This window comes from Corylus avellana, chromosome 5 (assembly GCF_965113065.1).
Source record: "Corylus avellana chromosome 5, dhCorAvel1.hap1.2, whole genome shotgun sequence".
Lineage (NCBI taxonomy): Eukaryota > Viridiplantae > Streptophyta > Magnoliopsida > Fagales > Betulaceae > Corylus > Corylus avellana.
The window spans coordinates 28,618,455-28,631,874 of NC_142494.1; the positions used below are offsets into that span (position 1 = coordinate 28,618,455).

The 13,420-nt window shown below is 36.1% G+C and overlaps 2 protein-coding genes across 2 annotated transcripts; both read right to left on the minus strand.

Moving 5' to 3' along the window:
- Window positions 1-851: 851 nt before the first annotated feature.
- Window positions 852-4,509, minus strand: LOC132182190 (serine carboxypeptidase-like 45). The gene is made up of 9 exons (XM_059595377.2): window positions 4,290-4,509; window positions 4,076-4,183; window positions 3,896-3,988; window positions 3,684-3,776; window positions 3,397-3,482; window positions 1,782-2,248; window positions 1,522-1,614; window positions 1,281-1,398; window positions 852-1,028 (listed from the first exon to the last, which is right to left on the minus strand). The coding sequence occupies exons 1-9, from the start codon at window positions 4,507-4,509 to the stop codon at window positions 852-854; spliced, it is 1,455 nt and encodes a 484-aa protein (XP_059451360.2).
- Window positions 4,510-6,342: 1,833 nt separating this feature from the next.
- On the minus strand, window positions 6,343-10,076 carry LOC148586022 (2-aminoethanethiol dioxygenase, putative (DUF1637)). Its single transcript, XM_088516964.1, has 5 exons — window positions 9,114-10,076; window positions 8,121-8,239; window positions 7,851-8,013; window positions 7,128-7,346; window positions 6,343-7,004 (listed from the first exon to the last, which is right to left on the minus strand). Exons 1-5 carry the CDS (start codon window positions 9,340-9,342, stop codon window positions 6,880-6,882), a joined length of 855 nt encoding a protein of 284 aa, XP_088373090.1. The 5' UTR covers window positions 9,343-10,076; the 3' UTR covers window positions 6,343-6,879.
- Window positions 10,077-13,420: the final 3,344 nt, after the last annotated feature.

Here is a 13,420-nt window from a genome sequence, read left to right on the forward strand (position 1 = left end):
GTTCAGTTCAAACACTTCACGGCTTGCCACATCAAATCAGTGCCCGAGAAGTGTCCCTCTTGCCACATTATTCTGCCATGTTAGAATTATTATTACTATTATTACTTTTTAAAAATACAACAGGGGAGGCAAGGATATTTCCGCCGTAGTGGGAGGGCTGCGCACCGGGGGGAAGATCTCCTCTGAGACCCATTGCAAGGGAGATCCCGCCCTTGGTGGGTGGCGGAGGGATCTCCCCCATGGATGGTAGGCAAGGGATCTCCACCGCCTACCTTGCTTTGTTTTGCTTAAAATATACATTTAAAAAAAAAAAATTAAAAATAATGCTGACATAACAGAATAATGTGGCATAAGGGACACATGTCAAGCTTTAATAGGCCTTGATGTGACAGACTATTAAGTTTTTGAACGGAACATGCATGGAGAAACCAATTGCATTTATAAGAAGTTTACAAATATCATTTGTGATACTTTTGTAAACTAGAGTGACCGTTTAATATTGAGACAAACCACGAGTACTAAAATAGATATTTAACTCTAATTTTTATTGCAAAGCTCATTCAACTTTTCAGTTTTCCCTAAAAGCTTGCTCCAAGTCCTATTTATGAGGCTTCAAGGACCCAAAAAAAGAAAAAAAAGGACAATTGGAAACCGTAGTAAGCTAGGAAAACATAGAATTCCAATTTCCAAGGGAACGTGCACAATAAAATGAAAATTACAATATGACTAATATAGTTTATTTATTTATTTATTGTTTGGGGGGGTGTTTTTGGTTCAGAAATTATAGTAGATTGCCATAGACAAAGTATATGACCCATTTGAGAAATGGGCTTCAGCACACGACCCACAAATCATTGATTGGGCCTGGGAAGAGGGGCTCCACTTAGAAAAGACCGAAACAATGTGAGGGCCTGTGAAGGAGATGTGAAAGGGACCTCATGGGCCGCACCCCTAACGACTGCATATGTGAGATACGTCACATTCTTCCCGTCTTTTAGGCCCCCAAATGATTGAGACCATCCAGCCACCTGCAGTGCCATTTCAATTTTCAATTTTCACAGAATTAAAAAAAAAAAAAAAAAAAAAAGTTATAATTTTCACAAAATCTGTGACTGTACATGACTCCAAAGGGCTTACCTTCGGTCAGTGAAATCGAGCCCTAGGGGGATGAGCTGGTTCCATAATTCTTTTAATAGTCTTATAGTTAATGGGCTTTAATCCATTTTCCCATCTGCCAAACAGAAGATTGAAAAGAAGGATTGAGAGAATCTTGTGCATACCTGCTGTTTATCATACCAAGTACCGTATTTTGTAAAAGGGACTAGCGACAAATCCTTGGCCAGATTGTTAGCAATTATTCTTGTTTGTGTGAGAGGAATTTTTGAATCTTGGTCACCACTGTTTGATGTAAAAAGAAGCACATAAATTTCCCAGTCAAAATGTCAAGTGGACATGGTAAATAGCTCATGAATTAGCTGCTGCTACCTTAAAATTTAATAAATAAATAAGGATTTTTAAAACCTGTAGAGCATGATAGGAATGCCAGCCTTAATAAGGTCCGAGACGAGGGGTATGAGGTCCATGTCCAAGTTATCTTCTTGATATATAAGACGCCTGCAAAAAAAACTCGAGTTTTATCCGATTCGTGTAGAAAGCAGCTTTGCACGGTGTCTTGAAAATCTCTTATACAATATGATATGGCGTAATGCATCATGTCTACAATCCTAGCAATTTTCAACCCAGATACTCCTATTATTAAAAAAGAAAAAGAAGAGAGAGACCCTTTACAGAAATCCCAATGGAAGGGGAGGTGAGTTGTGTTGGCATGAATTGCCTTCTGAACTTTAGGCCTATTTAGATAGGTGAATATCCTTCCTTCAAGGCATGGGTCGCCGCTACTTCCCCTTCTGGGAACCTGTCCGTCGGTGTATACCGCAGCAAAGGCTGCATGAATTTTGGCGTGCTTCCCCTTGGGCATAAATTGTTCCGCCGCCGACGTTGATGATGACAAGCATTGTGGTAGAAGGAGGTCATCAGGTTCAACTTCTTGGCTAATTTCCTCTGAAACTCTGTTGAACACGTCATTGCATCCTTGAGACATATGGTCGTGGACGTATTCACGAAGATATTTTGAGTCATTGCAGACCGTCTTCTCCAACATCAGTGTTTGGTCAGATATTGCTCCGCGCGACCACAAGTAGTCTCCGGCCAACACGCTTATTTCCAGGTCCAAAAGTGGATTTCCAAGCTACAAATATCATTGTTAAATGTAAAAAAAATTAAGTACTAAGTATCACTCGCTATCAACTACCAAAAAGACAATAACAAATCAGCGCGCAGCAAGGAAAACTCTTGAGTACTAAGCAATGGAAGCCTCTAGAAAACAATGACATGCAATTAAAAATGATGATAAATGATTAAGAAATTAAGTAGACAAGTTACGTGCTTGTCTAGAAATGGGCAAGCATTACTCGATCTAACAAAATATTGATATTTTGTATTTATAGAGAATTTGTTGGAATTCGTTTTTGGCTAAGCCGTTGTAGATGCTTGTGGTATTTTTTACTAAACTTGATTTAAGAAATTTATTTCTAGTTCATTTTCAATAATTCTAGAAACATAGCTAAAGCTAAATAGTTTGTCTTTTGATATTCTCGTAGGTTACTAAGTTGAAGATCAGTTTGTCTTTTATTTTTCTTCACCTGAGAGTTACATACATAGAATTTAGGAAAAATTACAGTTTATTTACCTAAAGTTTACAGCGTTTATCAATTCGAATACCAAAGTTTCAATTTTTGCAATTCATCCTCCCAAAATTCCAAATTTTTATAATTTGACCAATTGTATCCAAAACTAATTTCCATATTGCCCATAATTTTTATTTTTTTATTTTTTATAAAAAAAATTTAAAAAAAATTCGGGGTGGCTCTTTGGCCATCTGGCCATTTTTGCACCCCCCCCAAATTTATTTATTTATAATAAAAAATAAAAAAATAATAATAAAAATTATGGGCAATATGGGAATTTTGGGATAATATTGGTCGAATTGAAAAAATTTGGAACTTTGTGGGGTGGATTGCAAAAATAAAAACTTTAGTGTTCAAATTGAAAAACGCTGTCAACTTTTATGGGATAAACTGTAATTTTTCCTAGAATTTATCATCCATATGAGTTATTTGGGATTTGTTTTTCTTGTGGGAGTTATATATGACACAAATGAGTAACTTTACTTTTTTGTTTTTTTTTTCCCTGAGCAGGTATTCTAATTAATCATTAATCTTAAGTGCGTGAAATAAAAATAATAATTTAGTGTGTTTAATCCTGCTTTTCACTTATCTTCTCTAGATTTAATGAGTGTTTTAGTCCTCTTAGTTTCAACAAGTTGTTGATCATTACAGCAATGGCTTTCAGCTTGATTGGTTTGATATTGGGATTCTTGTTGTAATCCATCAACAAGGCAGCAAGCTGTGGGATGTAGTGGCCTGCAACCAAAGACGTCATGGTCACAAAAAGTTCGAGTTTTAATGATCGTCTAGAAATCCACAAGCTGAATTTAAAGAACTTGTATAAAGTAATAAGGCTGTTGAATCAAACTTGTATAAAGTAATAAGGTTTTAATCATGTTTTTCATTTTCAGTCCTCAAAAACGTGAATTAGACGCTTAATTATAATTAGCTAATTACCTGCATAGCTTTCACCGGTTAAAAACAAGTCAGAGTCTTTGTAGTTCGGGAATTCTTCCAGCCAGTTTATAATAAATCTCAAATTATCTTGGGCTGCAACCAAAAAGAGAAAAACAAAAAGAAAAAGAAATCATGTGTTGAAAAGCTGAGAAATATTACCAAGTGCAGAAGAACATAGAACCACCGACAGTAGTCATGAAATGCATATATACCAGTCTGCGTGTCGTTCCACAAGTAATCTGAGCTCGTGTTAGAGTAGGAAAGTCCAACCCCAATAGGTGACTCAACATATAACATGTTTGATTCTGTCCAAATATTTCATTAATATGGAGAGTCTGTTTAGCAAACATTAATTTTTCCACAAAAATAAAGACATTACAAAACACATTTACCCAAGTTCCATGAATATTCATTCTTGACAAGAGTTCCATTGATGTCTCCTGGTTGGAAGGGACCATGTTCCATGAATGCGCCAAAACCAAGCGAAGAACAACCAGGGCCTAGCTAGCATCATTAAATTTGATCAAACAGTACTAAACAAAGTAGGAAGATGAAGTGACATGCATATATAGAGCAAGAAAGATAATCAATCTTGATGTCAATTACCTCCATTGAGCCACAAAGTCAGGGGACGTGAAAGTGGGTCAGCTGATTCTGCTTCGACGAAGTAGTAGAATAGAGCTCGGCCATGCTGAGCATCTGTGATAATGTAACCAGAATACTGTTTAAAAGAAACATTGGTGGTCTGCCCTGGGAGGGCCGTTATCACCTCTGCAGAACACTTTGAATGGAAGAATAATATCAACGCAAAGAACCAGAAAGCCATTAAGAGAGACAGGGACAGACAAAAAGAAGAGAAATTGGTGTTATGGATTCATGGTGCATTTAACTAGCATGCATATATATATATATATATATATATATATATATATATATATAACATTGTTATCAGCGGATAATTATGAACTTCTATGGTTTGGTCAAACAAGGTTTCTAGCTGATACTTGTATTTGTTTCCTAGTCTGCCCATGTAGGTGCCACCGAGACATTTGTCTAATCTTTGTCTATATATGATAATGCTTTTAGATACAAATTGTAATACTATATGCCAATGGAAGTCTCAATCATTATTTGGTGTCCATTTAAATATGTGCAACTTGGCTCAAATAGTGATTTCCATTGTGCGTATGCAATACATGGAATTTACTTCTAATATGTACCATTTATTTCATGATCAATCACAAGCCTCTACCTTCACCGTGACATTGTCAATGTTACTCTTATCACTACACCACCGCCATCACCACTAGGGGTGACCAATCACCCCTTTAGTTGTTTTAATTATGAGTAGTGAACCATTATAGTGGCCTAAGGGGGTGGTTTGAACACCTTCAACTGGCCTTGAGAGGTGGCCTAACCATTTTTGTGGCCAAATGGTTCAGTCATCATCAAAGACCAATTTTGTGTGTGAAGGGTTCAAGATCTGGAGACTGAGGCGGTTTATGAATTTTGGGGGCCTCAAGTATACGACAAAACTATAAATTGTTAGTGAAAAGCTGAAAAGGCTAATTGGGGGCGATCGAACCACCTCTTTGGCCACTGGTGGTGGTTCTCCGCTCTCTATCACTCCCCTCATTGTCCCTCCATGTGTGAGTTCCTTGTTTCCCAATACCTCTCATCCTCCACTCTCCTCTCCTCTTACCTCTTCCTCCTCCTCACTTCCCCCATCTATGACCACACTAACCACAGCAGTGCACACCAATTATATATGTGCCCTGGCTTCCTTCTATATGAAAGTCAATCATATCATCAACATCGGCCCACTCGGTCCCAATGGTGGTGGCCATTTGGTAGGGGTAGTGGCGATAAGGCCGTGGAAAAAAAAAAAATGTTTAAAATTTTTAATTTGGCGTATGCTATAGCGAAATCTTGACTATTCATTTAAAATGAATGGCTCAAATTAAAGCTATTGAACCCGTGCATTATTCTAAGTATTGCACGCGATCTCAATTCATGAATTTCCGTACTCATATCATTTAAAAAATTAAAAAATAAAAAATAAAAAAAAGGAAAGAATTTTCATGTTATATTGAGGGTTAAGTTCTTCGACAACCATAACTTCCTATTTAAGCCGAAATATCAAGGTTGAATTACATTACAGATTCAGCACCACCTGGGAACAGTCTCAAATTACAGTTACACAAATCTGCTTTCACAAGTACAGAAATTTACCGTGCGTAAGGAGTTGCATCATTCACCTATGAAACATCAATATATTATGGATATCCCAACTGGCAACTATACTAAATTACTACATATAGTCTCAAGCACACCTAAATCCTACTCTGGCCGAATGAATATTTTCTTATCAACTGTGAAAGTTTATGAGATTGAACACCTAGTTATTAGTTTCTCCAAGGCACGTCAACTCGTCCCAACAATCTCTCCACTGTAATCGCTCGTCAAATTGCATGGAATGAGGTCAAAGAAAGCTACATGAGACGCCATTTTACTTCCAATCTTCTCCAAAAAAAACAAACATTTCATTTGATGGAAAAGAAATGTACAAGACATCCCCGGCCTCATCAGATGAACACGACAGAACAGAGTTTTGAGATATGACATGACAAAATAGGTGACCACCCCTGTCGATTGTCGAATGTCCATGGTCGATGCTAAAAGCCTACAAGAACCTTTGGTCTCCCAACGAAAGCCCCTCTCAAAAAGTTTGTGTCCTAAAAGTACCCATCAAGCATGCGACTTTTTCCATTTAGGTACCTTCCTTAGCTACCGTGACTATACCGCAATTTACACGTAATATTTTCGCTGTGGAACTAGCAGATAGATTGTCCTCAGAAAGAAGAAATGGAGGACCCATTATAAAGATGATGCTGACAATTAACCAATGGACTTTCATACTCATTTCCGATGAACTTCTCTATGTTGTTTTTTGTTCAGAGTATGTACATAAAACTCTGTAGAGAGAAAAAAAAAGCACCTTGTGGGTTGTGCCTCATGTCCCACAGAAAAAAAAAAAAAAAAAAAAAAAACGAAAGTAGCTGAAGAAAAAAACAACAACAACAAGATACACATCCGAAAAAAACAAAATAAAAAAAAAAAAAGTTTGGGTGCTGCATGGACTGGGCATCAGTAGTTGCCAGCACGGGCGGGAATATGATGTAGATGGGTGAGATCACTACTGTCCAATCTTTGGTCCTGCGTACTTTGCTCCAACTACAGCCAAGTCCTCAGCTGTAATCTCCCTCTCTTGAAGCCACGCATAATCTTTCCTCTCCTCTTCCGGCACTGATACCCCATCAACTAAAATTTTCAAATAGAAAAAGATAATCAAGATTCCCATATCAAGTAAAAGGCATTCCTCCATTTAAGTAACAAAGAAAAATTATGGCGAAGTGGGACATGAAGAAGCAATTAATGCGGTACCCGAGAAACTGGTGAATGGAAATTCAAGGTAATATGTGCAGTGCCGGCCATTAGGATCAGAATATGGAGGGCCAAGCACATCCAGCACCGCACATGGTGTCACTGCTGTGAAGCAATGCATGTTGCCTCCATCGGCTGGGTAAAGGATGGAGGTGTTGCAAGGAGCAGTTAAGTTGGAGTCAACCTTAACCTCAGCCAAACGAACAGCAGGAGCTGTGACTGCATCAACAAAGGCATGTCAAATGAAATTTATAATTGAAAGGTGATACTTGGATCCAACTGGATAATGCTAGTCATTATCAGATCCATCAAACACTTTTGACTGAGATTAATGAACTGGAGGGTTTTCACAACATCAATAAGGACTTAATAATAGCATAGCCTCCAAAAAACCGTAATGAAGAAAAAGAGACATTTCTTGAAGTATCAAGATGTAAGGTACAATAAGCACATATTATACTATATATTTTTCATCCTCCACTGGACACCTTTCCCAGATTTTACTATTTTCACAAGTGCCTTTCTTATGTAATTATTCTTTACCTCATTCTTTAAGGAGGCTAGCTTTTGCATCATGTATTACTCAACCAGAAACAGACACACAGATCTGAAAGCATGTAGTAGTAATTCAAACTGGGGTTTTCATCTTCAGGAACATGCAAATTATACATTGTATAGGAAAGACTGGATGGTATAAGTTATAACCTTGAAGGAAGGACTTACTTTCTGAAGGATTCACATCAGCGGATGTGTTACTTGGAGCATCAACCACCCAGTCATACGATTTGATATGCATGGTTCCAAAGAGAAGCTTACTGAAAACCGTCATGCCGGGGTGATTATGAAGTGGAATAACACCTGATGGTGGCAAGCAAAAGATCCCCATCTGCATTGATTGAAAAGATTTGAAAACCGCAACTAAAATAAAGTTCCTAGAGTAGAATGACTTTGTCTCAGTATGCGTGATGGCATCTCCGATAAAAGCTTACATACCGAGAATTTGTCACTCTCATAGAGGTGCAAGTATGTTATCGGTGGGGTTCTCCGAGCCACCTGCGTCTGGAAATACGGCATCTCAGGTTTAAGGCCAACATCCTCCGGTTTCATTTCATCTGCAAAAATGAAGTCAGGGTAGTAAGCATCAAGGACAAACCACAGCTTTATAGAAGGTTCATGTCAGTAATGCACAAGAATCCCTCACGTTAGTCGTCCTATAATACTATATTTTCAGTCATAGACTTCCAATTTCAAGACATCATTAATTAATTAGAAAAGACCACGAATATAATCCTGCCTTAATCAGGGACTGCTTTTTAGGCAAGAGAGGATGACACATCGTATAAGCGGCTGTCCCTTTTTGGGCCGAAAACTAAAGGAAAACATTATTTCCCAAAATCTGATTATAACTTTTAAAAGAAAGCCAAATAGACCACATTCCGTACGCTACTTAAAAATAAAGAACTCAAAAGAAGTGGCAACGGAAACAAAATGAACCAATGTGGTCTCCAAATGCTCCGTTAAGAGGATGGAATTTCATGATCGTGCAAAAACTATAAATTGACGATAATTCGATTGAGGTTGTTTAATGCATGATCATGTCGCTCAAAGAGAAAATGGTATCGACCCTACTTAAACGCATTGATTGTCATAAATCATAAAACCAACATCTCCAGAAACAGCAAATACCACTCAAACATTGACATACTAATATATGATCATCAAAAGTCGGATACTGAACTTCTAATTCTCAACCGCTTTCAAGCCCAAGCTGCCAAGCATGTCAAAGTTTTAGATGAAAACAGAAAACAGTCAAATTTAAACCAACTCACAAAACTTGCGAATCAAAACTACCCTCAGAAACCATGGCACACCCTGCAAAGCTTCAATTCAATCAAATTTCAATCCCCTCATGCCCAACCATATGAATAGGTCACATTTGAACACAAAATTCAATTCAACCTTGGTGTATAAACAAGCAAAACTTACCCAAAACAGCTCGTAGCCGTTCGATATCTTCAGGAGGTGGCACAATCCCGGTCCCACCATTGGCAAACACTTGCTTGCAAGTCTCGAATAGCTTCTGAACCGGCGACATCCTCTTGTGCCGTCGCCGGCTCTTCCTGGGCTTGCTTCTCGAATTCGTGTCTGTCGCCTTGGGCAATTCACGTGACTCCTTATTACCCTTTCGATCAGCCCGAGTCGTTTCAATCCCCATTCAATCTCAAATTAACATAGGAAACTCAATATGGGCTCCCCCCCACCAAACCACCCAGAAAAATGCAGAATTACGATGTGGGTGTTGACCAAAACACAAATTGAGGAAATGGGTACTGCTCAAAGCTCAAAATTTTTATCTGGGTATAGACCTAAGGACCAAAATTTTCATGAAATGGGCGAGAAATAGGGAAAACAGAGGAGAAAGAGAGAAAGATAGGTACATATAGATACTACACAGTTTGGTATTCCTAGAACCGTATCGTACATGCAGGTGAGGTGTAAAAGCAGAACAGAGAATTGAGAATTGAGAATTGGAATCTCTGTTGATGAAGGAGACGGTGGGCGAGGATTGACGGGGATTATAAAGGGGGACAAGGGGTAGGGTTAGTTGAAAGGCAGAGGAAGAGTTGGTTTTAGAGGGAGTGAAAAAACCAGGGGCCATGCTTGGCTTTCCAGTGGGCTGTTCCAACAGCGGATTTTTATCCAGTCACACCTCCCCTTCCTTTGGTCTTCTTTATTTTTTTGCCCTTCTTTATTCATTTTTTGTAGTCTTCTAAATAAGGAAAATTATTTTGTAGTACAGGAATATTTTCCCTTGCTAATCTCAAACCTAACCACATGACTTGGGAAAATTCAATATCTGCCTCTATGTTTTCAAAATCTTTTCAAGTTTTCCTTCTAATGTTTTTCACCTTTTTTCTTTCTTTCTTTTTTACTAAGAATTCCATAACTTAATGAGTTGAACCCTAATTTGTATTATTTGGAGAAAGGAAAGTACTACTAAACTACTACAACTTCATAAAGATCAAATTCACTAATGATTACTTTACATACACCCATATACATTACCTATCTTCATTTTATTATTTCAATCTCTCCACAAGAATAGTGAAAGAATTATATATCTTCTCCCCATTCGAATTTAGGATGATTTCTCTTTTAAGAAGTTGTATCATATTTTGTTCTTCTTCTACAAGGATCGAGTGTAATGTGATTGTCCATTTGCACGTGAGAGGACACTCAAAATTTGGATTGCTTGGGTTCCTATCTGAAAAGAATAAAGTTTAGATGTCCTCTCAAATGAAATTATAATGGACAACTTTAATATTGCACCCAATCCGAATCCATATATTATAATAGGAAGGAATATCAAGTGGCGTAAAAGTGTAAGTATTTTGTTTTGAGTATTCCTTCTATCAAGATATAATGTAAAACTCTATTTTACTGCTTTCAATAAATATTTGACACATTATGTGAAAATACAAAACTACAATAGAAATAAAAAAGCCGTATCTTTAATTCAAATCAATCCCACATATTTTTTTCATTCATTATAACCCTACGCCCACCAGAGTCTCCAAAGCCAACTAAGATTGGCTTTAGTGGTTTTGTCAAGAAAAAAAAAATTATTTGATGTGAATGATTATATTATTTTTTAGTGTTTCAAGCCCAGGAGTCTACTTCCTATTTAAGGGTGTAAAAGACCCAATTTACACCATTACCTAATTGAAGTTATTATTTTTTTAAGCATGTCTATATTTCACTCTATCTACTATAGTGTGTTCAAATTTGGCATATGTTAAATTTATATTCAGCTTGACCAGATACTATTTTGTATTATATTTTTTATGCATTCAATGAATTAAACAATTTCCTTCTTAATCAGAAGCTAATCAAGTTAATCAAGCCGTAATTACTTTTCTTTATTAGCAATTCTCGTTCTATAATCCTTCTTTTCTATTGGTCTGAGAGTTGAGTAACAACACGTCACTTTGGACACCAGCAAATATGATATGGGCGATCAAATTGACTGGATTTCTTCTCATATAATTAATTTAATTTTTCAAGGGCCAAAAAGATAAATACTCTTCAATAATGCCCCCTCGTTGAATAAAGCATGCATGCTGATTGACTAAATATTTGTCGATCAAAGAAATATTTTATTTACTTGAACTGGGCATGAAATGAGAGCCGATATAAGATGGTTAAACTGATTAAATCATATATATATATATATATATATATATATATATATATATATATATATATATATATCCTGGGTGTTGAAAAAGTAGAAGAAAAAGAAAAAAAAGTAATCGATTTGAAAGGTCGACCTACTTAAGATCAAATCATTTTAGGCAAAGGAATAAAGCATGTCGAATTTTTTTGAGAAAATCTTAAGAGCATAGAGTCATGAATCTACCATTCAAACAAAACATTCCTTTTAGCAAAAAACAAACAGATTGCTCAAGCAATGGAGGATTCATGTGAAACATAAAAAGCTAATGTTTTTTTTCACATGTAAGAAATGAAATGGAGTGAGCAGCCTCACCTACCCGGACTTGACCCGTAATAATCATTCATAGATGTTCTTTCATTCCATCATTGGTTGTTTCTCCAAAGAATAGAAGACATCATTCTTTTTCTTTGGCGTTGGGAGGGATTAAGAAAGGAATATCCCCAATACGTTTACACCTCCATTGAGTGACAAACTTCAACTGTTTAAATTAATGTCAATTGCACAATCAAAAACTAAAAATGTTAGCCAAAACTTGCATTCTCTCTTGAAAACTAATTGGATTAGCAATGTATCATGAACAAAATTGACCTCTACTCTAGCATAACGTACTTTGGATTAATTCCCACTTACCTTGCATAGAGGAAAATTTGGAAGCATTTTGATTCGTAAACACAGTTGATGGATCAAAAGGTAGATGCACTACTCTTTATTTCACATATAAATTATAATTGATCTATGCACGAAAATGCAATGAGAATACTTCTGGTGAGGCAAGGCGATAATGAATTCAAAGATTCTATTCAGAAGTTACCAAATGAATGAATGGAAGAAAAAGAAAAAGAAATGTTAATTGAACGGTGTATTTACACGTGGTAATCATGCTCGTAATTAAACGGCATATTAACACGCGGTAATCATGCTCGTAATCGAACAAAAAGCGTTACACCGAACACATTTTAGCACTAATAAAGTAATTCTTGTGTCTTCATGCGTGCTACTTTTATTTTACGGACAATTTCTTTACGAGTATTTTAGGAATTAATAATTGAAATACAAGTACATAAATCTATTGCAACACACAACACATGTATCCATACTTGGTTTTCCTTTTTCTATATATAGACTATAGGCATTGTTTTCCTTAGTAAAGCTAACACAAGTACAATATTCAATGAAGTAGTATGTAAGTGACGTACTATATATTGCACCAATATTCCTTTTAGGGTAAGTACAAGTTCAGTTTCGTTGTTTGATTGATCAACCGTGATAGTACGTATGGCAATATTCTCTAGGATAAGTATAATTTTGTGAAGAAGCATTTTAAACTTCATTTTGTTTGTCTTTAGATATATATACTTAGTTTTTTGTTGGGAATTATTATTATTATTATTATATATACTTAGGTACTTTATATTATCCCTTTTTCCGGTATTGATTAGAAAAAGGTACTTTATATTAGTGTTTAGGACTAATTTCGTTCACTTTGATACTACTTCATATATTTTTCCCGCTTTGATTTTTTTTTTCTTTTATCTTTTTAGGATATCATGAAAATTTCCATTAAAACTTATTAAAATGTTATTAAATAATTTAATCAACTCTTTCCTCTTAGGAATAATGATTTAAAATTTAATTATTATTTTAACAAAGCTTACCTAGCTAGTTACCTTTAACCAGCTTCTTCTTTGGTTGAAGCCTCAAATCTCTTGGACTTAACTCATTATTCAATATTTTTTTTTTTAGGAGTTATGCAATGATTCTTATGCTGTTTTCACTTTTCACTTCTACGTACCCCGGAGAATCCTTATTATTCAGCACTTGGTCGTTGAAGCTAGCTCACATGCAAGATATCACGATCTTATCAATACTGCCTATAGAAAGAAATTAAATGTAATATATATGGTGTAATTTTTTTTTTTGGCTGAAATAATCCACATGTGGTAATTATTAAGATTGTTTATGCCAGAAAATATATATACTCGTTAGCAAAGGAGGAATTAATGGCGAGAAAGCTCAAACAGAAAAAGAATGTTTAATTTCCAAATTTAAACTCCGT

Coding starts and splice junctions, on each gene's coding strand:
- LOC132182190 (XM_059595377.2), bottom strand. CDS start 4,509: ATGGCTTTCTGGTTCTTTGCGTTGATATTATTCTTCCATTCAAAGTGT. Junction 3,483..3,683: donor AACCGGTGAAAGCTATGCAG/GTAATTAGCTAA, acceptor CTTTGGTTGCAG/GCCACTACATCCCACAGCTT. Junction 1,615..1,781: donor CATTGGGATTTCTGTAAAGG/GTCTCTCTCTTC, acceptor TTTTTTTTGCAG/GCGTCTTATATATCAAGAAG.
- LOC148586022 (XM_088516964.1), bottom strand. CDS start 9,342: ATGGGGATTGAAACGACTCGGGCTGATCGAAAGGGTAATAAGGAGTCA. Junction 8,240..9,113: donor ACGGCTACGAGCTGTTTTGG/GTAAGTTTTGCT, acceptor TCATTTTTGCAG/ATGAAATGAAACCGGAGGAT. Junction 7,005..7,127: donor TCCATTCACCAGTTTCTCGG/GTACCGCATTAA, acceptor TGAAAATTTTAG/TTGATGGGGTATCAGTGCCG.